Genomic DNA, 27,229 nt, shown 5'->3' with positions numbered 1-27,229 from the left:
TCCAGACCCCTCCCCAGCTTTGTTGCCCTTCTCTGGACACCTTCCAGCATCTCAACATCTTTCCTAAACTGAGGGGCCCAGAACTGGACACAGGACTCAAGGTGTGGCCTAACCAGTGCAGAGTACAGGGGCACAATGACTTCCCTGCTCCTGCTGGCCACACTATTCCTGATGCAGGCCAGGATACTATTGGCCTTCCTGGCCACCTGGGCACACTTGTGGGTCATACTCAGCCTACTATCAACCAGCACCCCCAGCTCCCTCTCTGTTTGGCAGCTCTCCAGCCACTCTGACCCCAGCCTGTAGCACTGCCTGGGGTTGTTGTGGCCAAAGCGTAGAATGTGTAGGTTGAAAGGGAACCTTTGAGAGATCACAGTATCACAGTATCGCCAAGGTTGGAAGAGACCTCAAGGATCATCAAGTCCAACCTGTCACCACAGACCTCATGACTAGACCATGGCACCAAGTGCCATGTCCAATCTCCTCTTGAACACCTCCAGGGACGGTGACTCCACCACCTCCCTGGGCAGCACACTCCAATGGCAAATTACTCTCTCCGTGAAGAACTTTCTCCTCACCTCCAGCCTAAACCTCCCCTGGCACAGCTTGAGACTGTGTCCTCTTGTTCTGGTGCTGCTTGCCTGGGAGAAGAGACCAACCCCCACCTGGCTACAACCTCCCTTCAGGTAGTTGTAGAGAGCAATGAGGTCCCCCCTGAGCCTCCTCTTCTCCAGGCTAAACAATCCCAGCTCCCCAGTCCAACCACCTCACAGCCAGCAAAGACTTCTGGGGGGCTTTCATCCAGCATCCTTCACCAGGTGACCATTTTTTACCTCCACAGCTCAGCCCCTCCCGGTGCCATCGGTTTCCAAGAGCTTTGTTTGGGAGCAAGTGGTGGGTGGTGTCACTTAGAAACCCTTCAAAACGTTTGTGTTGGGGGAAGGTTCCTCCTGAAAGTCTCTGCGCTGGTATTTGCCTTGCTGCTGAAGTGATTTTGCTGACCGAGTTTGAAAGAAATATGACAAACTTTAACTAACCCTTTCCTTTCTTGGGGGGGGGGGAAAAACAACAACAACAAACCAACATTTGCTGTTTCAGGAGCAGATCCTTAGCTCTAGGAATCACTTGATAATGATTTTGCTCTTTACAAATATTGCTTTTTTGGTTTGCCTTTTATTTTTTTAACTTCTGTTAGTTTACCTTTTTTTCCCCTTTTTTTTTCCCTTTTTTTCCTTTACTTTTTGGTTGCCCCTTTTTGGGCCTTCTTTTTTGGTTGCCCCTTTTTGGGCTTCTTTTTTGGTTGCCCCTTTTTGGGCCTTCTTTTTTGGTTGCCCCTCTTTTGGGCCTTCTTTTTGGTTGCCCCTCTTTTGGGCCTTCTTTTTTGGTTGCCCCTTTTTGGGCTTCTTTTTTGGTTGCCCCTTTTTGGGCTTCTTTTTGGTTGCCCATCTTTTGGGCCTTCTTTTTTGGTTGCCCCTTTTTGGGCTTCTTTTTTGGTTGCCCCTCTTTTGGGCCTTCTTTTTTTTACTTTTCCTTTTTGGACTTTTTTGTTGCCCTTTTTGGACTTCTTTTTGTTGCCCTTTTTTGACTTCTTTTTTCCTTTCTTTTTACTACCTTTTGTTGCCCTTTTTGACTTCTTTCTGTTGCCCTTTTTGGGACTTCTGTTTTGTTGCCCTTTTTGGGACTTCTTTTTTGTTGCCCTTTTTGGGACTTCTTTTTTTGTTGCCCTTTTTGGGACTTCTTTTTTGTTGCCCTTTTTGGGACTTCTTTTTTGTTGCCCTTTTGGGACTTCTTTTTTGTTGCCCTTTTGGGACTTCTTTTTTGTTGCCCTTTTGGGACTTCTTTTTTGTTGCCCTTTTGGGACTTCTTTTTTGTTGCCCTTTTGGGACTTCTTTTTTGTTGCCCTTTTTGGGACTTCTTTTTTTACTACTTTTCCTTTTTTTACTTTTTTTTTCCTCTTTCTTTTTATTACTTTTTATTGCCTTTTGTACTACTTTTTTGTTGCCTTTTTTTTGCCTTTTGTTGCCTTTTTTACTTCTTTTTCTTACTTCTTTTTTCCTTTCTTTTTACTACCTTTTATTGCCTTTTTTACTTCTTTTTTGTTGCCTTTTTACTTTTTGTTGCCTTTTTTGTTGCCTTTTTTGTTGCCTTTTTTGTTGCCTTTTTTGTTGCCTTTTTTGTTGCCTTTTTTGTTGCCTTTTTTGTTGCCTTTTTTGTTGCCTTTTTTGTTGCCTTTTTTGTTGCCTTTTTTGTTGCCTTTTTTGTTGCCTTTTTTGTTGCCTTTTTTGTTGCCTTTTTTGTTGCCTTTTTTGTTGCCTTTTTTGTTGCCTTTTTTGTTGCCTTTTTTGTTGCCTTTTTTGTTGCCTTTCTTTTGCTTCTTTTTTCCCTTTTTTACTTCTTTTTTTAACTTATTTTCCTTTTTTTACTACTTTTTTTTTGCCTTTTTCACTTCTCTTTTTGTTGCCTTTTTCACTTCTCTTTTTGTTGCCTTTTTCACTTCTCTTTTTGTTGCCTTTTTATTTCTTTTTTTTTTTTTTTACTTTAGTGGTTTTATTTAAGCATGCTAAGCTAAGCCTCTTGTATTTTTTGTTTTTTAGATTTGACACAGTTGAAGGCATGTAAGTGGTCATTTAAATTTTTCCAAAACCCCCCCCAAAAAACACACCTTAAAGACACCCAAAAACCAAAAATATATATATATAAAATGTATATGAATACTAAAAAATAATTTCACTGTCTAATGTTTCAAATTGAAAACAATTTCCTCTTCTCCCACTCTTGGCATTGTGTTTCCCCCTCCCTCCCCCCCTTATTTATTTCTTTCCCTAGCAGTTGTGGGGTTTTATTTTTTTCCTCTTCTTTGTATTATTATTTTTCTCTAAAGCTATGCTAATGTAAACTTTAAGGAGTTCTAAATCTCTCTGTAAAATCCTTTGCTCCTTAGGGGGGTGGGGGTGGGGGGAATTGGCCTAAAAGCTTCAAGGTAAATTTGGTGAAAGTTCAACAATGTGTTAGAGCTGGATAAACTCTGTGAAAATTCCCCCAGGTCCTCTCCATAGCTTCACCTTTATGCTTCTAAAGTATATACTTAGACACCTATATACTTAAAAAAGAATTAGAGGAATTTCCAATCTTCCTATAGGATGCTTATAAAGAATCAGAGGAGTTTCCACCCTGATCTGTAAATTGACAGCCCTACACATTGAATTGGGGAATGAATGAATTGATTTTCTGACCATGGGGTTTGCTTTTTTTTCCTGCTCCTTGCTGTCTTGCAGGGGGTTCCACAATCACAGAATTGTTAGGGTTGGAAGGGGCCTCGAGGATCATCCAGTTCCAACCCCCCTCCCATAGGCAGGGACCCCTCACACTTAGAACAATTTGTGTTTTGCAGGATGAACACAGAGGGCTGCTTCAAACATCCATCCTGTTCAAGCAAATATTTTTTTCTCTCTTTATTTAGTGATTTGCTGGTTTTCCTTCAGCTCTGTTGTTGTTGTTCACCAGTCCTTTGTGTGTTTGTGTCCTGAGTGATGTGCTTTTACCCACGTCACACACTCCACACCTAACGGCATCAGTCGTGGCCTCTGTTGTAAAGCTCTCAACTGTAAATGCTCCCTTGTTAATCACATTATCTGTGCAGACTGATTTGTTACCTCTGTCCAAATGCAGCTCCCATGGCACCCCCATCAGATTACTGGGTTGGCAATAGAAGGGTGGTTCTGCTCCCCTTGCAAGGCTGTAGAAATTGCGGCAATGATTCCCCAGGGCCAAGAGGGAACAGTTTGAAGCTGAGGGAGAGGAGGTTCAGACTGGGACATAGGAAGAAGTCCTGCAGTAGGAGGGTAGTGAGACTCTGGAGGTTGTGGATGCCCCCTCCCTGGGGGTGTTCAAGGCCTTGAGCAGCTGAGCCTAGTTGAGAGGTGTCCCTGCCCATGGTAGGGGGGTTGGAGGAGATGTCTTAAGGTCCCTTCCAACCTAAGCCATTCCCTGATGATTCTATGACTCAGCACTCAGATCTGCTTCCTAGGTTAAATTTTGAAGAGCAAATGCAGTTGAGAACTTTACACTTTCAAAAGGTAACAAGACAACGGTCTTGTTTTGACAGCTGCTCAGCTCCTGAAAGTGCTGCTCCTCACCTCTTCTTTCCCTTTCTGCTCACTTTTGTGCATTCTTGTACTCCAACCTGTGTTTGACCAGTTTTTGAAAGCATTTTTTTCCCCTTGACAAAAGTTGGCCTTTTGAATTCCTGAACAGTAGGCTCGAGGGATCACTTTCACTTCCATATTTATTACACAGCATTTTGCTCACCAATCCAAGCTCTGCAGCTATCAGTTCAGGTTCCATTTCAATACTTCTTTTTTCCCCCCCCCCCAATGGAAAGGCTGTTTTCTTCTTCCTCACTCTCCCCTACCACTCTTCACCTTGAGGACAAAGGCGAGATGGCCTCGAGTTTATGTGGCATTGATTGCACTGCCCGCTGAGCTGCTGAAAATGGGCAAGCAGGGAGGATGAACCAAGCCACTGACAGTCAAATAACCTCCATCCCTTTAAGAATGAGGGGCAAGTTCTGAGTCATCATTGCTAATTATGTTTCAGTCATCACTGAAATTCAGGCAGTTCTTTTCTCCTTTTAGGTTGTTTTTTTTTCCTGTCTGATTTGAATCAGAAGTTTATTGTTGCCTGCTTTGGGTTTTGGTGGGTTTGCTTTTTGGAGGCTTTAGAAAGAAAACTGAAAGCAAAACCACTCCTTTGGATTGGGCTTGTGATCAGTCAGCAGAGGTTCTGTTACCTCTGGGCCTCAGTTTGCTGCTCTGAGAGGCTTTTCCATGCACACCCTCTGCTGGTTGATTACAGCAGCTCCAAATAGATTCAGCCCTTCATTTTTTCACCAACATGGTAGTTAGAACTTTCTCCTTATTATTTTTTTAAGCCATGTGTGTACTCAAAGCTGAAACAAGAGCCCCCAGATTGTTTTGATTGCTCTCTGTTGAGCGGCAGCAAAAGTCTTAACAAGGCTGCAGTGCAGCAAGCATCCCTGCTTAATTGGCTGCCTAATGTGGAACTTGCTATTTAAAACTTCTGTGGTGGATAGCAGGCTGCAGGCAGCAACCAACGCTCAGTTAGCATCCAGGAGAGCAGTTACCACACAGTGCATACAGAATAGAGTAGAATTAACCAGGTTGGAAAAGATTTTTAGAATAGAATAAACCAGGTTGGAAGAGACCTTCAAGATCATCATGTCCAGCCTATCATCCAACACTACCTAATCAACTCAACCATGCAACCAAGCACCCTATCAAGTCTCCTCCTGTGATGGTGACTCCACCACCTCCCCAGGCAGCACATTCCAATGGGCAATCACTCTCTCTGTGTAGAACTTCTTCCTAAACTCCAGCCTAAACCTCCCCTGGCGCAGCCTGAGACTGTGTCCTCTTGTTCTGGTGCTGCTTGCCTGGGAGGAGAGACCAACCTCTACCTGTCCACAACCTCCCTTCACGTAGTTGTAGAGAGCAAGGAGGTCTCCCCTGAGCCTCCTCTTCTCCAGGCTAAGCAACCCCAGCTCCCTCAGCCTCTCCTCACAGGGCTGTGTTCCAAACCCCTCCCCAGCTTTGTTGCCCTTCTCTGGACACCTTCCAGCAAGTCAACCTCCTTCCTAAACTGAGGGGCCCAGAACTGGACACAGTACTCGAGGTGTGGCCTAACCAGTGCAGTATACAGGGGCAGAATGACCTCCCTGCTCCTGCTGGCCACACTGCTCCTGATGCAGGCCAGGATGTCATTGGCCCTCCTGGCTGCCTGGGCACACTGCAGGCTCATGTTCAGCCTACCATCGACCAGTACCCCCAGGTCCCTCTCTGCCTGGCCGCTCTCCAGCCACTCTGACTCCAGCCTGTAGCTCTGCATGGGGTTGCTGTGGCCAATGTGCAGAACCTGGCACTTGGATGTGTTCAGTCTCATGCCCTTGGACTCTGCCCATCTGTCCAGCCTGTCCAGGTCCCTCTGCAGAGCCTCTCTACCCTCCAGCAGATCAACTCCTGCCCCCAGCTTGGTGTCATCAGCAAATTTACTGATGACTGACTCAATGCCCTCATCCAGATCATCAATGAAGATGTTAAAGAGGAGGGGGCCCAGCACTGATCCCTGGGGCACACCACTGGCAACTGGCTGCCAGCAGGATGTGGCACCATTCACCACCACTCTCTGGCCTCAGCCCTCCAGCCAGTTCCTAATCCAGCACAGAGTGCTGCTGTCCAAGCCATGGGCTGACAGCTTGGCCAGCAGTTTGCTGTGGGGGATGGTGTCAAAGGCCTTGCTGAGGTCCAGGTAGACTACATCCACAGCCTGCCCCACATCCACCACTCAGTCACCTGATCATAGAAGGAGATCAGGTTGGTCAGGCAGGACCTGCCCTTCCTAAATCCATGCTGGCTGGGCCTGATCCCTTGGCCATCCTCTAAGTGCTAGGCATTTAATAGCTCTCCAGAGGCAGAGCTCTTCCAACTAGTACTTGGATGATAAACTGGTGTATTTTTTATATTATTATTTTCAGCTGCCTGAACCTTTTTTGTTTGGTTGGTTTTTTGGGGGTTTTTTTTGCCCAGTTGCTGTCTCTTCAGAATTATGACCATGGTGTTCCAAACAGTTGTCATAGACTCATAGAATAATTGTTTTAGTTGGTAAAGGCCTCCCAAGATCATCAAGTCCAATGGTCAACCTAGCACCACCATGGCCACTAAACCCTGTCCCAGAGTGCCATATCCACAGGTTTCTTGAACACCTCCAGGGGTGGTGACTCCATCAGCTCCCTGGGCAGCCTGTGCCAATGCCTCATTACTCCTTCACAAAAGTAAATTCTTCCTAACATCCAACCTAAACCTCCCCTGGCACAATTTCAGGCTATTTCCCCTTGTTCTATCACCTGAACAGTAGGCAGAAGAGACCAACCCCCACCTGGCCACAACCTCCTTTCAGGGAGTTGCAGAGAGCACTGAGGCCTCTCCTCAGCCTCCTCTGCTCCAGACTAAACAACCCCAGCTCCTTCAGCCACTCCTCACCAGCCCTGTTCTCCAGACCCTTCACCAGCTTTGTTGCCTTTCTCAGGACATGCTCCAGCACCTCAATGCCTTTCTCGTAGTGAGGAGCCCAAATGTTAACTTCCCCTTGGGCTCACTTTGAAGAACCTGTAGAGGGAATGGGAGATTATTTTTGGCTGCAACACTCTGAACATTTTTTGTCATCTCCATTTTTTATTACTTACTTTTTAAAATACAGCTAGATTTCAGTGAGAAAGATGCCTGAAGATCACTTGGAAGATGCTAATTCATTTCTGTTGTTGCTGTAGCTTGATGATTTCCTCTCTTCCCATGATCAGGTCCTGCTAAAGATAGAAAGTTAGGAGTTTCTGCTTAACCTAAATGTGAAAAGATATTGCAGGAAATGTCTTTATTTTTCCCTTGGGTGGAGGAGGGGAAGCTTAGCTTAAGCAATGGATATAATGATGCAAATTGAATGGAAGCCAGCAGTGGTGTTATTGATCTTAGTGCTTCAGCAGTGTTGTCTTGTTTGGTTTTGTTGGGGGTGTTTTGGGTTTGGTTTGGTTTGGTTTACAGATGACCTAATGCAACAGACAGGAAAAAATAGTTCTTGTTAGCTAACTGCTGCTTCTGGATTTATGGCAGGAGCCCACTGGCACAGATGGAGGAGGAGAGGAGGGAGCATGTAGCCAAAATGAAGAAAATGGAGATGGAAATGGAGCAGGTGTTCGAGATGAAAGTCAAAGAGAAGGTTCAAAAACTGAAGGACTCCGAAGCTGAGGTAATCAAAATACCTTCAGCCCCAATGTGCTTGAGGCTGAACAAGTGTGGGGAAGGCTCTCCTTGCCAAGACTTTGCAACATAACCTCTATGAACTGTTAGATTTTTATGCTTGAAGACATCTCAGTTGTTCTTTCCTAGCTTGTTGTCTTTGCTTCATAGAATCAGTAAGGTTGGAAAAGACCTCACAGATCATCAAGTCCAACCTGTCACCTAACACCTTACAACAACTAAACCATGGCTCCAAGTGCCACATCCAATCCCCTCTTGTACACCTCCAGGGACAGTGACTCCACCACCTCCCTGGGCAGTACATTACAATGGCCAATCTCTCTTGCTGGGAAGAACTTTCTCCTTACCTCCAGCCTAAACTTCCCCTGGCACAGCTTGAGACTGTGTCCTCTTGTTCTGGTGCTGCTTGCCTGGGAGAGAAGACCAGCCCCCACCTGGCTACAACCTCCCTTCAGGGAGTCGTAGAGAGCAATGAGGTTTCCCCTGAGCCTCCTCTTCTCCAGGCTAAGCAACCCCAGCTCCCTCAGCCTCTCCTCACAGGGCTGTGCTCCAGACCCCTCCCCAGCCTCGTTGCCCTTCTCTGGACACATTCAAGTGTCTCAATGTCCTTCTTAAACTGAGGGGCCCAGAACTGGACACAGGACTCAAGGCGTGGCCTAACCAGTGCTGAGCACAGGGCAGAATGACTTCCAAATGCTTGAAACGGTTTAAGCCCAAACTTTAAACGAACATTTGTTCTCTCTTTTCTTTTCACAGTATCTTCTGATACTCCTCCCTTGCTCCCTCTTCTTTGGGATATTTTATGCCTCTTTTCTTCCAGGTGCTTAAAAACAAAACACTAAATGCTGGAGCCTTTGATGGTTTCCATAAGCTGTGCAATAACTTGCTTGGCATGTTAAAGAAGCATTTCAGGAACTTGATACAATATCTGTAAGAAATCATGGGAGTGAGAACTGCCAGACTTAGGATCCAGGCTTGTCAGTGCTCTGGTGGTGTTTGAACACACACCAATTTCAAAGATGTTTAACTCCCAATTTCTGCCAGTTGGTTTTGTTCTTTTTGAATGGGCTTTAAGCTGCTTTTGAAGGGAGCCTTTTAAGAGTCTATTACAAAATTCCATGTGAGCAGAAAATCAGTTTTGAGTGTTGAGGAGGCAGCTTCTCACAAGAAGCCTCACAGAGAAGTTCAGAACTGAGCCTTAAAGGAAGTTTGGCTCCAAATTGGAGGGAAGGTGACTTGGAAGGGTAGCCAAAGTCCTTGGCAGCCTGGGCATTGTAAGGAGCCAAGGCATACTGCATCCAAGGGAAAACATACACCAGTTTGTGTTTTGTTTCTTTTGGAGAGGCAAATAGATAAGGCTGGAAATGCTAGGATACACCAGGCAGTCACCTGAGGATTGTAAAGCTGGATGTTTTATCTGGAAGACTCTCTTTAATCAGGCCTTGGATTTAGCCTTCCTCAGTCTTTGAGTCTGATCTTTTCGGACCCATTTATACTTCTGGCCTCCACTCTCTCCTTGTTACATGAAAAACAAAGCTGCAGTGTCTCCATTTTCACATTTGGTTGTCAGGCTTGACCCCTCCTTAGACTCTGGGTGGAGAGTGTAGACAATTAATAATACAATACTTACATACAATCAGTGAATAAATTAATCCACCTAGCAATAACTTTTTCCCAACCAGATCACCTTAATACTAGAGGACAGAATACATTTGGGGAGGGTTGAGTTTGTTTCATAGAATGAATAAGGTTGGAAAATACCTCAGAGATCAAGTCCAACCTATTATCTAATACCTAGCACCTCCTGACAACCAAACCATGGCTTCAAGTGCCACATCCAAGCCTTTTCTGAACACCTCCAGGGACAGTGACGGTGACTCCACCACCTCCCTGGGCAGCACATTCCAATGGCCAATCTCTCTTGCTGGGAAGAATTTCTTCCTAACATCCAACCTAAACCTCCCCTGGCACAGCTTGAGACTGTGTCCTCCTGTTCTGGTGCTGGTTGCCTGGGAGAAGAGACCAACCCCCACCTGGCTACAGCCTCCCTTCAGGGAGTTGTAGAGAGCAAGAAGGTCTCCCCTGAGCCTCCTCTTCTCCAGGCTAAGCAACCCCAGCTCCCTCAGCCTCTCCTCACAGGGCTTGTGCCACTCATTGGTGGTGATGCTGTACTGCAGCTCCAAAAGCTACTGCTTTTTCTGCCCTTAACTGACTCCCTCCATGACTTTCTGTGCAGCTGCAGCGACGCCACGAGCAGATGAAGAAGAACCTGGAGGCCCAGCACAAAGAGTTGGAGGAGAAGCGTCGCCAGTTCGAGGATGAGAAGGCAAACTGGGAAGCTCAGCAACGTATTTTGGAACAACAGAATTCCTCCAGGTAAACATGAAGCATTGTCCTGCTGCTTCAACATCACAGCATGTTAGGATCTGGAAAGGGAGCTCCACAGCTCATCCAGTCCAACCCCCCTGCCAGAGCAGGATCACCCAGGGCAGGTCACACAGGAGCACATCCAGGTGGGTTTGGAATGTCTCCAGAGAAGGAGACTCCACAGCCTCTCTGGGCAGCCTGCTCCAGGGCTCTGGCACCCTCACAGGGAAAAAGTTTCTTCTTATGTTCATGTGGCACCTGCTCTGCTCCAGCTTGCACCCACTGCCCCTTGTCCTGTTGTTGGACATCTGTGAGCAGAGCCTGGCTCTGTCCTCCTGACACTGCCCTGCACATCTTTACCAAGTGGAATGAGGGCACCCCTCAGGCTCCTCTGCTCCAAGCTAAAGAGCCTCAGTTCCCTCAGCCTGTCCTCAGCAGGGAGATGTTCCACTGCCTTCAGCATCTTTGTGGCTCTGTGCTGGACTCTTTCAAGCAGTTCCCTGAAGTCATTCTTGAGCTGAGGGGCTCATTTGAGGCCCCATCTTGAACACTGCATCCAGTTCTGGTGTCCCCATCATGAGAAGGGCTGGTACACCTCTGCCATGTGGGTGGGCTGAGGGAACTGGGGTTCTTCAGCTTAGAGAAGATTCCAGGGGGACCTTGGAGCTGCCTTCCCATACCTGAAGGGATCCTACAGGAAGGCTGCTGAAGGACTTTTCATGAGGGTGTCTAGAGAGAGGACAAGGGGGAATGGTTTGAAGCTGAGGGAGAGCAGGGTTAGACTGGAGCTTTAGACGGAGTTCTTCAGCCAGAGGGTGGTGAGACTCTGGAACAGGCTACCAGGGAGCCTTGAGCAGCTGAGTCTGGTTGAGAGGTGTCCCTGGGCACGGTGGGGAGGCTGGAGCAGCTGATCTCTGAGGCCCCTTCCTACCTAAGCCATTCTGTGAATGCATCGCTCAACTTCCCACAGCACCAGAGCTGTCCACACAGTAAGCTTCCTTGATTCATGCAGTGTCCCTTAGTGATTCTGATCTCTTTCAAGCAGGCCATACATGCATTATTTCAACTCCTTTTTCCTTCCTGTTTGTTTGGTTTTTTTTTTGTCCCCCTGTCACTTTCAGAACCTTGGAAAAGAACAAGAAGAAAGGGAAGATCTTTTAAATGCATCATCCTGACCACCAGTTCTGTATTAGTTGCCAATATGCCAACCTGGACATCAGTGTTTGTTGGATCCTTTTTGACCAATTTTGCACCAGTTGTTTCCATAGTAAATGGATTTAACAGCATGACAAAAGATACTATTTTTTTGTTGCTTTGTTTGGGGGAGGGGGGGGTTGGTTGTTTTGGGTTCATTTAGCTGGAGATTGAGATGCCTTGAATCGTCTAGGGTGTTGTGTACTTGGAAAAACAACAGCTCTGAGTACCTGTTTTTTTTTGGGGGGTGGTGTTTCATTTTTCCTTTGTTCTGTTTGTTTTGTTTTTTTAACCAAACTTGTCATTTTAATGCAAAAAAAAAAAAAACCCACACCCCACAACCATTTTACTGTTGTACAATCATGTTCTGGTGGCTTGGCTGGTTTACAGGCTCTTGGTCTTGGTAAGGGGGGAGGGAGGAGAGGGAGAGGGGGAGGGGGTGGGGAGAAAAACAAAATGCAAGGACTTCTGCTGGGTTTTTAGTCAGGATAAATTGCCATAATAGGATGCAAACAATGCTTCTCTATATTATTATACTCCAAGCATCCCCCTATCCCCCTTCAGTGCAGCATATACGACAACGTCATTTAGTCTTAACACACTTCGACCCCCGTTGTTTCGGGGGAGGGGAGGGGGGGGGTTTGCTTTTGTTGTCTGACACTTCCATTGTTTAAAAGTACACATGGAAAGAAGAGAAACAAAAAAAAAAGAGAGAAAAAGGCAAAAAAAAACCAAACATAGGCTTACAGTGCACCTAAGCTTTTTATAACAACCCTGTGATGTTTTGGGGGTTCTTTAAATATATGCTATTCTCAGTTAGTAACTTCTTTAGCCAGGAGGATTTCATTACTGCTTCGGTTGGTTGGTTGGGTTGGTTGGTTGGCTTTTCCCTTTTGGTTTGCTTGTTCCTTTCCTGGTTTGGCTTTTCCCTCTTTTTGGTTTGGCTTTTCCCTCTTTTTGGTTTGGCTTTCCCCCTTTTTTTCTCCCCCCTTGCCTTTTCCCCCTTTTTTTTCCTCCCTTGCCTTTCCCCCCTGTTTTTTTTTCCCTTGGCTTTCCCCCTGTTTTTTTCCTTGACTTTCCCCCTGTTTTTTTCCTTGTCTTTTCCTCCTTTTTATTCCTTGCCTTTTCCCCTTTTTTTCCTTGCCTTTTCCCCCTTTTTTTCTCCCCCCTTGCCTTTTCCCCCTTTTTTTTCTCCCCCTTTGCCTCTTCCCCTTTTTTTCCCCTTGCCTTTTCCCCTTTTTTCTCCCCCCTTGCCTTTTCCCCCTTTTTTTTTCTCCCCCTTTACCTTTTCCCCTTTTTTTTTCCTTGGCTTTTCCCCCTATTTTTTTTACCCCCCTTGGTTCTCCCCCTTTTTTCCCCCCACTTCGCTTTTCCCCCCTTTTTATCTCCCTTGCCTTCCCCCTTTTTTTCCCCCCCTTGCCTTTCCCCCTTTTTTTTCCTCCTTGTCTTTCCCCCCTTGTTTTGTCCTCCTTGCCTTTCCCCCCTTGTTTTTTCCCTCCTTGCCTTTCCCCCCTTGTTTTTTCCCTCCTTGCCTTTCCCCCCTTGTTCTTTCCTCCTTGCCTTTCCCCCCTTGTTCTTTCCTCCTTGCCTTTCCCCCCTTGTTCTTTCCTCCTTGCCTTTCCCCCCTTGTTCTTTCCTCCTTGCCTTTCCCCCCTTGTTCTTTCCTCCTTGCCTTTCCCCCCTTGTTCTTTCCTCCTTGCCTTTCCCCCCTTGTTCTTTCCTCCTTGCCTTTCCCCCCTTGTTTTTTCCCTCCTTGGCTCTTCCCCTTTTTGTTGTTGTTTGGTCTATTATTCTTACTTTTTTTTGCAATAACATTTAATATAGATAATTATTTTTTTTTCCTCCATATATATTGGCCCTCCTAAATAGAATAGAGCTTCTTTCATATGGTAGGAACCAGTGAGTAAAACCTTTCCTTTTAACTCCCTTTTTACATTTTATGGTAAGTAGCAGGAAAGAAAAACAAAACTTCTGCACTGCATTGATAGGTCATTTCTAGGCAGAACAAAAAAGAATTGTGGAGTTAACTACCAACCTGTTTCTACCTGTGTGCAGTCTCTTTGGGTTTCTTTCCTCTTTATTTTACTAGAGATGGGAATATGGCCTCAAGAAATAAAAAGCAACACAAAAACATCACCATTTGGCATTTAGCTGTATTCATATCCTGCATTTCTGTATTATTTTTTTTGGGGGGGGTTGTTTTGTTTTGTTTTGTTTGTATTGTAAAAAGTCACATAATAAACTATGTTGTGATGTAAGAACCCTGCTGGGTCAGACCTTTGAAAAGACTTCAGCAGCCCTGGACTTCTCTGGCAGGTGGTTAAACTGCCTCTCTTCTGCCTGACCTATGTCTTCTGCTGTGCCTGAGGAGCTTCTGCATGTCCCTCCCAGATCCCAGGCTCCTACACTCTGGCCACAGTCACCCCATGCAGCACTACAGACTGGGAGTGGCTGGAGAGCAGCCTGGCAGAGAGGGACCTGCCAGGTCCCATCTGCCTGACCTGTGTCTTCTGCCGTGCCTGAGGAGCTTCTCCATGTCCCTCCCAGTTCCATTCAGCATCTTCATTGATGAGGGGATTGAGGGTGACACCAAGTTTTTGGGGAGGGTGGATCTGCTGGAAGGTAGGAAGACACTTCAGAGAGCCCTGGCCAGGCTGGGTTGATGAGCTGAGGCCAATGGGATGAGGCTTAACAAGGCCAAGGGCAGGCTCCTACACTGTGGCCACAATCACCCCATGCAGCACTGCAGACTGGGGGTGAGCAGCTGGAGAGCAGTCTGGCAGAGAGGGGCCTGGCAGTGCTGGGTGACAGCAGCTGCACATGAGCCAGCAGTGTGCCCAGGGGGCAGGGAAGGCCAAGGGCATCTTGGCTTGTACCAGGAACAGTGTGGCCAGCAAGACTTGGGGTGGAACTCTGTCCTGTGCTGGGCACTGGTGAGACCTCCCCTTGAGTACTGTGTGCAGCTCTGGGCCCTCACTGCAAGAGAGATCTTGAGGTGCTGGAGCAAGGTCCAGAGGAGAGCAACCAGACTGGGGAAGAGACTGAAGGGAAAGGCTGATGAGCAGAGGCTGAGGGAGCTGGGGGTGTTCAGCCTGGAGGAGACTCAGGGGGGACCTTATCACACTCTACAACTACCTGAAGGGAAGCTGTAGGCAGGTGGGGGTCAGGCTCTACTCCCAGGCACCTTGTGGCAAGACCAGAGGGCATGGCCTGAAGCTGTGCCAGGGGAGGGTTAGGAAGCATTTCCTCATGGAAAGGGGGATTGGACACTGGAATGTGCTGCCCAGGGAGGTGGTGCAGTCGCCCCCCCTGGAGGTGTTTAAGGCAAGATTGGATGTGGCACTGAGGGCCATGGTCTGATCCATGTGGTGGTGTTAGGTCACAGGTTGGACTTGATGAGCTCTGAGATCTACCCCAGCCTCAATAAGAATTCTGTGAAAAAAATCCAGTTTTAGTGGTTGGCAAAGCCAGGCTCTGGCTTGCCCAGGAGAGGGCACCAGGGGCCCACACATGCTGTGCTCCCTGCAGTAGAGCTTAGTCTGCTGCCAGCTTTTATCTGAGCTGCTTGTGTAACAGCACCGTTGCAGCCTCCTAGGCTCTTGGCAAGGGGTGGGGGGGAGGCTTGTTTTTTCCCAGTAGCTGTGGCAGTTCTAACAAATGCAATAGCCAGGAACCTGACATTTATAGTTGTTAGAAAAGGGATGGGCACTTGTCCTGTCTGCCTCTGCCTGGCAAACAGTGTCTCCTGTTCTGCAGGTGTCCCTTGTCTTGCCCCTCCTGCCACCTGCCTTCTCTTCAGCTTCTTCTACAGGACTTGTGCTAATCACAGAATCAGAGAATGCTCTGGGTTGGAAGGGACCTCCAAAGCTCATCCACTCCAACCCCTCTGCAGTCAGCAGGGAAATCCTCAGCTAGATCAGGGTGACCAGAGCCTTGTCCAGCCTCACCTTAAACATCTCCAGGGATGGGACCCCAACCACCTCCCTGGGCAACCTGTGCCAGTGTTCCACCACTCTCATGGTGCAGAACTTGTCCCTAGCTGGCCTCCCCAAGAAATTAGGGTCATTTGAATATTTTAGATGAGGGCCTTCGAGCATCTGCAGGGGGCTACAAGAAAGCTGGGGAGGGACTTCTGAGGGTGCCAGGGAGTGACAGGCCTGGGGGGACGGAGCAAAACTAGAAATGGGTAGATTGAGATTGGATGTTAGGAAGAAGTTGTTCCCCATGAGGGTGGTGAGAGACTGGCACAGGTTGCCCAGGGAGGTGGTTGGGGTGGTGTGAGGTGTCCCTGGCCATGGCAGGGGGGTTGGAACTGGCTGATCCTTGAGGTCCCTCCCAACCCTGACAGCTGTGACTCTATGTGATTCATTTCAAACTGCCTCTCCAGAGAAGACCCTGGGTATCAGTAACCAGATGTAGCTTTTCCTTTCAGGTAAACAGAATTGCAAAGTCTGGCTTTTTTGGGCCCCTGGGCACACTGCTGGCTCCTGTTCAGCTGCTTGTCCATTAGCACCCCCAGGTCCCTTCCTGCCAGGCAGTTTTCCATCCTGTCTGGAGACCTTGCAGAAAGTAACCAGTCAGTAGGTTCAGGCTGAACCAGTGTGGTTCCCTGGGCTTGGCCTCTCTGCACCCAACCCTGCTGGGGTTTCTCCCCTGGCCCTGGGGATGGATGTAGCATAGCCACCTCATGCTGTCCCTTCCCTGCCCTGTCCTCACCTCTGTCCTGCTGCATCTTGCAGCTGAATTTTAGACCAGCTCAGCAGCTGTCCCTGTGTGTTCAGCCTGTGCACTTCATCCAGCTCTTCAGAATTCACCTCACAAGTTTCTGCTGCCTTGTATTTTCTGTTGGGTGCCCAAGATTCGGGCAGCCATGCTCCACACCGTCCCTGAACGTTTGCATCCCTGAAGGCTGGCTTTGCAGGCGCTGGTTGCTGGCCGTGGTAGCTCACCTGGTCTGCAAAGCTGATCACAGGGAAGAAACTGCAGAGCCCTGAGTGATTCGTGGTCAGATTGCTCAGAGGCACAGCCAGCCTGCCCTGCAGGGTGTGCAGGAGTGGGGCTTCTACCACCCCCAGGGGCAAGCTGGGCCAGTGTCTCATCCGCTGGTGCAAGTGGGAGAGTCTAACCCTTGAGAGCACAGTATCACAGTATCACTTAGGTTGGAAAGGACCTCGAGGATCATCGAGTCCAACCTATCAACACAGACCTCATGACTAGACCATGGCACCAAGTGCCTTGAACGCCTCCAGGGATGGTGACTCCACCACCTCCCTGGGCAGCACATTCCAATGACGAATGACTCGCTCGGTGAAGAACTTCCTCCTCACCTCGAGTCTAAACCTCCCCTGGCACAGCTTGAGACTGTGTCCCCTTGTTCTGGTGCTGGTTGCCTGGGAGAAGAGACCAACCCCTTCCCGGCTACAACCTCCCTTCAGGTAGTTGTAGAGGGCAATGAGGTCACCCCTGAGCCTCCTCTTCTCCAGGCTAAACAACCCCAGCTCCCTCAGCCTCTCCTCACAGGGCTGTGCTCAAGGCCTCTCCCCAGCCTTGTTGCCCTTCTCTGGACACGTTCAAGTGTCTCAATGTCCTTCTTAAACTGAGGGGCCCAGAACTGGACACAGGACTCAAGGTGTGGCCTAACCAATGCAGAGTACAGGGGCACAATGACCTCCTTACTCCTGCTGGCCACACTATTCCTAATGCAGGCCAGGATGACATTGGCCCTCTTGGCCACCTGGGCACACTGCTGGCTCATGTTTAGGCAGCTGTCAATCAGCACCCCCAGGTCCCTCTCTGTTTGGGAGCTCTCCAGCCACTCCGACCCCAGCCTGTAGCTCTGCATGGGATTGCCGTAGCCAAAGTGCAGCACCTGGCACTTGGACTTGTTGAATGCCATCCCATTGGACTCTGCCCATCTGTCCAGTCGGTCAAGGTCCCTCTGCAGAGCCCTTCTGCCCTCTAACTGACCAACATCTGCTCCTAACTTGGTGTCATCTGCAAACTTGCTGATGACTGATTCAATGCCCTCATCCAGATCATCAATGAAGATGTTAAAGAGGATGGGGCCCAGCACTGACCCCTGGGGTTGCCACTGGTGCCTGGCTGCCAGCTGGATGTGGCACCATTCACCACCACTCTCTGGGCTCAGCCTCCAGCCAGTTCCTAACCCAGCACAGAGTGTAACGGTCCAATCCACAGGCTGACAGCTTAGTCAGCAGTTTGCTGTGGGGGACGGTGTCAAAGGCCTTGCTGAAGTCCAGGCAGACCACATCCATAGGCCTCCCCACATCCACCAGGCGGGTCACCTGATCATAGAAAGAGATCAGGTTGGAGAGGCAGGATCTGCCCTTCCTAAATCCATGTTGGCTGGACCCGAGCCCTTGGCCATCCTTCAGGTGCGCAGTTATTGCTGCCAGGATAATCTGCTCCATCACTTTCCCTGGCACTGAGGTCAGGCTGCCAGGCCTGGAGTTTCCAGGTTCCTCCATCCGACCCTTCTTGTGGATGGGGACCGCATTGGCAGCTTCCAGTCATCTGGGACCTCACCTGTGAGCCAGGACTGGAGGAAAATGATGGAGAGCAGCTTGGCCAGCTCATCTGCCAGCTCTCTCAGCACCCTAGGATGGATTCCATCCGCTCCCATAGACTTGTGAGTGTCCAAGTGGCTCAGCAGGTCCCAGACTAATTCCTCAGGAGAGGGACTTGCAGGGAGCAGCTCTGCAGGACATGCCTGGGGTGGTGGGACAGGAGCAGAACGTGAGCCCCCAGTCTGCCCTGGCAGCAATGGAGTCCAGCAGCATCCCATCCCCATGGGCAGGAGCACAGCTCAGAGGTGAAGGCAAGAGCTTACCTCCCTCTCCTTGGCACCTGTGAGACCCTGTGTGGGCACTGCAACCCCCCAGCACCCAGTGGCTGCCAATGAACTGGAGGAGGCCTCTGGGTGGCCGTGCAGGTGCCCAGGAAGCTCCATCCCTGGAGGTTTGGTAGCCCAGGTGGTCACAGCCCTGAACACTCTCAGATCTCCACATAGACTCACAGAATGGTGTGGGTTGGGAGGGACCTCCAAAGGTCATCTGGTCCTGCCCCACCTGCACCCCTCCTGCAGCTCAAGTGGCCGTGGAGAAGACAAATCCCTGAACTAAACTGCTCTGAAATTCACAACCAGAATGCTGAGAACATCACAAGAGGGCAAGAAGGGCCCAGGGGGCAGTGTTGCTGCTGCCCCTGGGGGCACTTCACAGACATAAAGCTGCAACCCACCCCCCCAGATCTGTAACTGCAGTTCAGGCTGGGTGCTGCTGCTTGGAGTGCAGCTCAAGAGCAACATCTGCAAACCAGGAGGTTGTTCTGTAAGTATTTCCAAGCATTTGAATTCTCTAATCTAAACCTTTTCCATCCCTGCAGACGTTCCAAGGCAGGCTGGAGGGGGCCCTCTGAGCAACCTGATCTAGCTGCCTGCAGGGGGGGTTGGATGAGATGACCTTCAGAGCTCCCTTCCACCCCAGCCTGCTCTGTGCTTCTGTTTCCAAGAGCTCCTCCAGAGACTCCCTCTGCTTACCCGTGGGATATAAAAAGCTGCCCCAGGGTTTGCAGGGGCACCAGGAATGTGCCTTGGCAGCTGGTGTCCCTGCTGGCTGATGGCCTTGTCCCCTGCCTGAGCTGAGTTTCCTGGGCTCCTGGGGTAGCTCTCAGTCGTTTGGGTAATTGCCTCATTCCTGGCACTTTTCTGCTCATTTCCAGGTGGGGGGAGGGTGGGGAAGGTTTGTTCCTGGTCACTGCTGTGATTCCTTCCACACCACTGCAATGCCCTGCAGGTGACTGACCCAGCAGCTGCTCCTGGGGAGGGCAATGCCCTCTGGGGCTGGGAGAGGAGTGTGGGGTGGGTGACAGCAGGCTGCCTCCTCCCCAGGCCCCACCAAGCCCCTTGGCTGCAGGGGAGCACAGCTGCTCAGACCTTCCAGCACCCAGCAGCAGCACCTGGGGGCATTTGAGTCACAGCAGGGACACCTCACACTACAGCAGCTTGCTCACAGCCACAGCCAGCCTGGCTGCAAAAACCTCCAGGGATGAGGCTTCCACCACCTCCCTGGGCAACCTGTGCCAGTCTCTCACCACCCTCATGGGGAACAACTTCCTAACATCCCTGAGCAGCTTGGCCATTGGCAAAAGACTCTGTTGTGTCTCCTCAGCGCTGCCTCAACCCAGCAGTGGCCACTGAACCCCCACAGTGATGCTGGTGCCTCTCCTGCAGGCACTTCCCCAGCCCCCACAGGGAGCATGGAGCAGTGAGAAGCTGATTTGTTTGCAGTCAGCTTCTTGCTAATGTCTGGAAGTTAGCCTGGCCCTTTCCCCCAGGCAGTGGAGGCAGCAAGGCTGCACCCAAGGGAATGCCAGGATGAACACTCTGTCCTTGGCAGCTCTGGAGGTTGAGTCGCTCCCCTAGGGAAGCAGCAGCCTGTGAGAAATGCCTTGGAAAGCCACTTGCCAGATAGCCACTGGGCAAAGCAAGACATAGCTTGTGGTGCCTGCCTTTGGGCTGAGCAGCAGGGCTGCTCTCCACTCCTCACCCTCAGCCAGCAGGCCGCTTCAGGGTGCTGAGCTGCTGCTCTCCTGCTCTCCTGGCTCCTCTTCATGCAGGGAAAAAGGTCTCTTCTCCCAGCTGAGGTGGTTGAGGCACCCATGATGGGGCAGGAGGCAGGGAGCACTCCAACCCCACTCTGCTTACACGTGAGGTCCCTTGGCAGCACTCACCCAAACTGCCTTAGCTAACGTGCAAGGGCAGGGGAAGCCAAAGAGCCCCAGGGATGTCTGTGTCAGAGAATAAATCTGATGAAGAGCAACTGAAGGAGCTGGGGATGGTTAGTGTGGCAAAGAGGAGGCTGAGAGGAGACCTCATTGCTGTCTACAACTCCCTGAAAGGACATTGTGGAGAGGCTGCTGCTGGTCTCTTCTCACAGGTAATTAGTGACAGAACAAGAGGCAATGGCCTCAAGCTGCCACTGGGTAGGTTCAGTCTGGAGAGTAGGGAACATTTTTTCATGGCAAGAGTGGTCAGGGATTGGAATGAGCTGCCCAGGGAGGTGGTGGAGTCCCCAGGACTGGCTGTGTTTGAAGGTGGTTTGGATGTGGTGCTTGGGGCTCTGGTTTAGGGGTGAGCCTTGCAGAGTAGGGTTCTGAGTTGGACTTGGTGATGCTGAGAGTCTCTTCCAACCTGAATCCAAGGAAGCATAGCTCAGTGCAGACAAACTCAGAGTCTTACTCCAGGGCTGTTTATCTCAGTGCAGGAGGGATGGGAGTGACTGCCCCATCCCTGGAGGTACTCAGGGTGAGGATCAACAGGGCCCTGAGCAACCTGACCTGGTGGTCAGGACTAGATGACCTTTGGAGGTCCCTCCCAACCCAAACCCTTTCAGGTGCCATGCAGTGTCAGCTTGCCACTGGCCAGGAGCAGCTGCTGCAGAAAAGCTGTCCCCTCCTGGTTGCTGCTCTCCCAGCACAGGCATCAGCCCAGTGGGTGGGAAATCACAGGAAGGAATAGGAAATTAGTAAGCAGTACCCCTCCCTTTTAATTTTAGCAGCAGCCAGTGGTGTTTACAGGAATTCCTTATCGTTCCTTCACCATCCTGCTGACTTCCTTCTCGGTGGAGCTCTGGCTGTGGTCAGTGTGACCTGCACACAGCTGAAAAGCAAGGAACAAGCCCTTGCCTTGCTTTGCCTTGGGCAGGTGTTGCCCCAGGGGCCCTGCTGTGGTTACTGCTGTAGGATGCTTCAGCCTCTGGAGTGCCCACACTTAGCTTGAAGAGCTCCATCCCCAGTGAAGCTGATCACAGCTTTCCTCAAGTCAGACCTAGCTAAGAGTTCACATTGTTCCCCCTGAAATGACCCCAAACAGAGGCCCTAGGCAGCCTGATCTAGTGGAGAATGTCCCTCCTGACTGCAGAGGGGCTTGGACTAGATGACCTTTGGAGGTCCCTTCCAGCCCAAACCATTCTGTGATTCTCTGATCTCCACCACCACCTGCCCACAGAAGGCATCAAGCCAAAGCAAGTGCAAGTGCTGGCTGCAGGAGCTGCTGCTGCACTGCCCTCGCCCGCTGGCCCCAGCTGGCAGAAGAGAATGCTCCATGGAGATGCTCTCTCTGGGAGCAAGTGGAAAAGCAATCTCAGTTTTCTGCTGTGCTGGGCCCTGCTGGGAGGCTACCAGGGCTTCTCCAGACCATGCCTCTTTGTTAGCAGTTAATGGCACAGAATGCTTTATTAGCCCACTTGCTCAGCAGGGGGAAAGGGATGCACACAGTGCTCTCCCCTGCTGCTTTCTGGCTCAGGGGATCCCCTCCTTGCCCAGAGATCCCAGCCCCTTTCTGGGGTGGTAACTGGGGGCTGCTGACTCCCATCTGCTGGGACTGAATCCCCTGTGGCTGCCAGGTGTGGGCTCAGGTTATATAAGGAAGGTCCCTCCCAGGGAAGGGGAAGAATGAAGACTTGGAGGTAGCTTTGTGCTGTGGGTAAGGTTCTGGTCTGCTCAGTGTGCTGCTGTACTGGGGACCTCAGGAGGGATATCTCAGCAGGGGTGGCAGGTAAGTCACGCTGCAGCAAGTGGCACTGAGGGAGGAAGGGAAAGTCCTGGACCCAAAAATGTTGCTTCTGATACTGATTCACAGAACCAGAGAATGGTAGGGGTTTGTAGGGGTCTCTGGGCATCATCTAATCTACCCCTCCCCCAATGAAGCAGGGCCAACTGGAGCAGGTTGCATGGGATTGCTTCCAGGTGGGGTTTGAACCCCTCCACAGAAGGAGACTCCTCAGCCTCTCTGTGCAGCCTGCTCCACTGACACAGGCGGCCTAGGGAGGTGGTAGATGCCCCCAGGGCATTCTACAGGTTGCTACTGATGTGAGGGCAAGGGACTTGGCAAGCCCCTGTGCCAAGGTGAGCCAGCTCCTGACTGAGCAGGGTGTGAAAGGAGCTGCCCTCAAGGAGCCTGCAGCCTGGCCTGGATCAGGAACAGTGTGGCCAGCAGGAGCAGGGAGGTCATTCTGTCCTGTGCTCAGCACTGGTTAGGCCACACCTTGAGTCCTGTGTCCAGTTCTGGGCCACGTAGTTTAAGAAAGACATTGAGTTGCTGGAAGGTGTCCAGAGAAGGGCAACAAAGCTGGGGAGGGGTCTGGAGCACAGCCCTGTGAGGAGAGGCTGAGGGAGCTGGGGTTGCTTAGCCTGGAGAAGAGGAGGCTCAGGGGAGACCTTCTTGCTCTCTACAACTACCTGAAGGGAGGTTGTAGCCAGATGGGGGCTGGTCTCTTCTCCCAGGCACCCAGCACCAGAACAAGAGGACACAGTCTCAAGCTGTGCCAGGGGAAGTTTAGGCTGGATGTTAGGAAGAAGTTCTTCCCAGCAAGAGAGATTGGCCATTGGGATGTGCTGCCCAGGGAGGTGGTGGAGTCTCCATCCCTGGAGGTGCTCAGGAGAGGATTGGATCTGGCACTTGGTACCATGGTTTAGTTGTCAGGAGGTGTTGGGTGACAGGTTAGACTTGATGATCTCTGAGGTCTTTTCCAACCTTATTGATTCTATGATTCTGTGACCAAACATTGCCTCCCCCACTGTGCCTGGGGGACCTCTGCTCCACACACACCCCCCCCCCCACTGCAGCTAAGTGCAGACCTCACATCTAAGGAGCAATGAGGGCAGAAGAAGCCCTGTCCCTGTGTACCCCTCCTCCCTCAGAGTGAAGTCAGCCTTGCCTAGGCAAGATCTGCAGCCTTTCCCCTCCTGCCCCACTCACCAGCTCCTTGCCTTCCTCACAGGCTTGGGTGGGGATTTGTTTTTTGGAGGGGGGAACCATTGCTCTTTTGTAACTTATTTGTTTTGGGGTTTTTTGGAGGGGTGTGTTTGGTTGGTTTGGGTTTTTTTGGCAAGTGAAACAAATGCTTTGCAGCTGTCTGAACTCTGCATTCATTTAAGCAATTTCCAGCCCTGCCCCTCAGAGGGGGTCAGCAGTCACAAGAGCTGTGAGGTGGGAGAGCAGCCATCAGCCTCTCCACTCCTGCCCCCACCTGGGTATTGGCTGGCTGCAGGTGATGTGAGATGAGCTTAGCTTCACCCTATTTGCTCAGGGAGTCAATGAACCTTGTGACTCTCCTGACTGCTGGGGTGACCTGGAAAATGAAGGCTGCTCTCCATGGTCTGCCCTGGGGCAAACAGAGAGCCTGGTGCTGTGCTCCCAGGGCAGGCCAGGGCTGGGTGGTGACCTGCTCCCAGAGGCCCTGCAGCAACTTGGCTTTATTCTAAACAAAGCTGCTTTGGAGATGGCAACAAACAGCACAGTCAGGAGAGGCTTGTGCCAGAGCCAGGACCCTCTCATTCCCAGGCCAAAACTGGCTTCATTTGGGTCTTGTGACTTTCCTGTCTCACACACCAGCCTTTAAAACCTAGAGGAAATCTCTTTTATCCCATCCTTCAGGCCAGAAATTAAGTCTCTGGCAAGGCTGCAGGGATAAGTCAGGATGAGGCTTTCCCTGAGACCTAGGGTGAGAGACTCGATGGGGTTGGGCTTGATGATCTTCAGAGGTTCCTTCCAACCCCTAACATCCTGTGATCCTCTGAGACCAGGAACAACATCTTGACCCATGAGGTGGGAATATCACCAGCCAGCACAGGGTGGTCACTACTGACAGCTACAGAAACACCTGCTGCTCTTGGTGAGCGCTGTGAGGCACTTCCCAGAGGCCAGGCAGCTTCAGGCCCTGCCCTCCCACCCTTAGAGGAGCTGCCTCAGCTCAACATCTGAGCCTCAGCATCTCTCAGACCACACAGGCAAGAGTCCTGCTTGTCTGCAGGTTATAACTGCACAGAATCATGGAATTGTTTGGGTTGGAGAGGACATTTAAGATCAAGTCCTACAACTGCTAGGTCGCCACTAACCATCTCCCTCAGCACCACTTCTACACAGCTTTTAAACATCTCCAGGGCTGGTGACTCCACTGCTCTCCTGGGCAGCCTCTTCCAGGGCTTCACAACCTTTTTGGTGAAGAAATTGTTCCCCATGTGCAACCTGAACCTCTCAGCCTTCTCTTCTCCAGGCTGAGCAGCCCCAGGGCTCTCAGTCTCTCTTCACAGGGGAGATGCTCAAGCCCCCTGATCATCCTCCTGGCTCTCCCTTGGATTCTCTCCAGCAGGGCTCTGTCTCTCTTGACCTGGGGAGCCCATGGGATGGGGGTGATCTGATGGTGTCCTTCCACATGGCATTTCTACGGGTAGCAAACCACCCCAGCAGTGCAGTGTTGAGCAGGGAGGAGAAAAGGGACATCTGAAAGGGAGGTAAAGTTTTGCTGAGCTTTGTTTCATCCCAAATAGTTGGAAGCCCTCTGGGGCTACTCCTCCCTGCCTGGATCTTCATTCAGTGTGATTATTTTTTGAGGTGCTCTATCTACCTGCTCCCCACGTCAGAAAGGCAGCTCTGCAGCAGACCAAGCAGGTCAGAGAAAGAGGGGAGAGGAGGAGGTTGGAGGGCTAGGAGCACAGATGCCTTCTCAGCATGCACAGGGTAGGGTGGGCTGCCTCTGCTGGGGAGGAAGGGCTGACAGGCAGTGCTGGGAAGCACTGGAAGTGCTGGGAAGCTGCTGCAGGGCTGGCTGCACAGCCTGCAGGCAGGGAGCTGGGAGGGTGGCAGGCATTTAGCTGTGTCCCAGTCGACATCTGGTGCAGGGAGAGAGTGGGAGGAGAGGAGGGGGAGAAGGCAGTCTGATTTCTCAGAGGTAGCTGCCAGCTCTTTCATTGCCTTGCCAGCTTCTAGCAGCCCAAGTGGTGAGGCAGCCCATCCTCTGCCTGAGACCAGGAAATGTTTTCACACCATAAAAACATCCAAATCTCCTCAGCAAAAGAGGGGGAAAATTCAAAAGCATCAGTAAATGGCTGTCCCTTGGCAGGGTGAGGGCAAGGGCACCTTCTCAAGTGCTGCCCTCCAAGCAGGGGGGGCAGAAATGCAGGGGTGATGAGCAAGAGCTGCCCTGCCCTCAGAGAGCAGCTGTGGGGAGCCAGCCCACACAGCTTTACCTTCCTCCTTGATTTCTGGGCTGCAGGTCTCAATTTTGGTTCCAGGGCCCAGGATGCTTTCTGGGTGTTGGCTCTTACTGCAAAGCAGGCCCTGTTTGGTCACTCATTAACCAGAAAGAAGCAAACAAGACAGAGGATTGCTCATTCCAGAGGCCCTTTATGCTCACTGAGTTGAGACGAATGTCTTTATTTCATGGGGCAAAGTAATTTTCTAAGCAATTAATTTCATCCTTAGTCCTTTACAGTCCTGATATGCTGAGAAATATTTTCCTGCAGCTCAGCTAAATGGCAAATGGGCTTCCCATAAAAGCCTCTCTGGTCTCCTGGGCATCATGTTTTGTGAAGAGATGGCAGGAGAGTGAAATGTGCTTCCCCAACCCCTTTTTTCCCCCCCCTCCTTTTAGCTTAGATGGTGTTGGACACCATCACTGGAGCTGGGAATCAGAGTTGTAAGCATCCCTGTAGCTTGTGAGGTAATGAGCAATTCAGTTGAGTGTGGTTGCACCCACCAGAGCTACCTACTGCTGCTCTTGTCAGACCTTTGGGGGCGTTGGGAAAAGGTTTGGGGCTTGTTAGTCCAGGTGTAACTTGTGCACTGGCTCAAGGTCTTGGAGTGCTGAAGCCCTTGAACACATTCAGTGAGCCAAGACTTGTTAGTTAACACAGGCAGGGCCGTGGCTGACCTCAAGGTGGGCTCCAAGAAACGTTTGTTCCTAAGAAATGTGATGAGGGACCTCTGGAAACCCACAGGCCCTGCCTGTGGAGAGGCCACTTGGTTGGACTGTGGTCACAGGCCTCCTTGAAGGCAGCACTCGAGTGCTCTGCTGAGTCAGGGCTCAGGAGAATGCAGAAGAAATAATAATATTCTTAATTGCAGAAGAAATGTTGCAGAAGCTTTGGCAGGGAGGAGGCTTGCACTGTGCAATGTCTGCTGCGTGGAGCCTGTGGGCAGGGTAAGGGACATGCTAGTTGTGGCAGGCCAGGCAGCAGTGTCACCCAAGGGACAGCAGCCTTGTCACAGGCAGGCTGTTGAATGTTGGATGTGTAGCAGCAGAGACCTCTTGCACACCCCTGGCTCTTCAGAAGGTTAAATGTGGGCAGCTTTTGATGGAGGACAGCAGAATGGCTCAGGGTGGAAGGGACCTCGGAGGTGAGCTGCTCCAACCTCCCCACCATGGGCAGGGACACTTCTCAGCTAGACTTGGGTGCTCAAGCTCATCCAACCTGGCCTTCAACACCCTCAGGAAGGAGGCAGCCACAGCCTCCCTGGGGAGCCTATTGCAGAGCCTCACCACCCTCCTACTGAAGAACTTTGTGAGCTCCAGTCTAACTCTGCTTTCCCACTGCTCCAAACCATTCCCCTTTGGCCTGTCTCTAGACACCCTCATGAAAAGTCCCTCTGCAGCCTTCCTGCAGGATTTCTTCAGGTACTGGAAGGCAGCTCTGAGGTCCCCCTGGAGTCTCCTCTTCAGGCTGAAGACCCCCAGCTCCCTCAGCCTGTCCTCAGAGCAGAGCTAGCACTAGCAGAACTGCACTGTGAATTTCAGCTTCCTCGGCTCTGGGAAGCTGTCAGTGTTTCAACTGTCGCCTAGAGCCTGGAAAGGATGCTGCTTGAGCCTGAGGGGTTTGCAAAGGTTCCTGTCCTTTTATTTGGAGAAGAGCTAATAAACAAGGAACAGCTAGGGACCATCTTGAGTTTGTATTGAGATGAGTAACAGCCAAAGACAAATATCCTGGGCTCTTCCTGGCATTTGTGGTGAGTCACCTAAAGACCCGAGCAGCTAACTCTGCAG

At 50.6% G+C, this 27,229-nt stretch overlaps 1 protein-coding gene across 2 annotated transcripts in view; it reads left to right on the top strand.

Moving 5' to 3' along the window:
• The window catches only part of SEPTIN7 (septin 7), an 88,222-nt gene extending 74,574 nt beyond the window's left edge, over positions 1-13,648 (top strand). The window contains exons 10-13 of one of the 2 annotated variants that reach the window (XM_068152764.1): positions 2,595-2,615; positions 7,680-7,815; positions 10,063-10,202; positions 11,315-13,648. In XM_068152764.1, coding sequence (XP_068008865.1) covers positions 2,595-2,615; positions 7,680-7,815; positions 10,063-10,202; positions 11,315-11,354 — 337 coding nt within the window. In that variant the 3' untranslated portion in view covers positions 11,355-13,648. The remainder of the gene's footprint in view (positions 1-2,594; positions 2,616-7,679; positions 7,816-10,062; positions 10,203-11,314) is intronic. The other variant, XM_068152765.1, reaches the window with a different exon arrangement.
• The last annotated feature ends 13,581 nt before the right edge of the window (positions 13,649-27,229 follow it).

This window comes from Melanerpes formicivorus, unplaced genomic scaffold (assembly GCF_026170545.1).
Source record: "Melanerpes formicivorus ecotype bairdi unplaced genomic scaffold, bMelFor1.0.p_v2 SCAF_24, whole genome shotgun sequence".
NCBI lineage: Eukaryota > Metazoa > Chordata > Aves > Piciformes > Picidae > Melanerpes > Melanerpes formicivorus.
The sequence above is the reverse complement of the archived record's forward strand: the minus strand, read 5'-3'. Positions and strand labels throughout refer to the sequence as shown.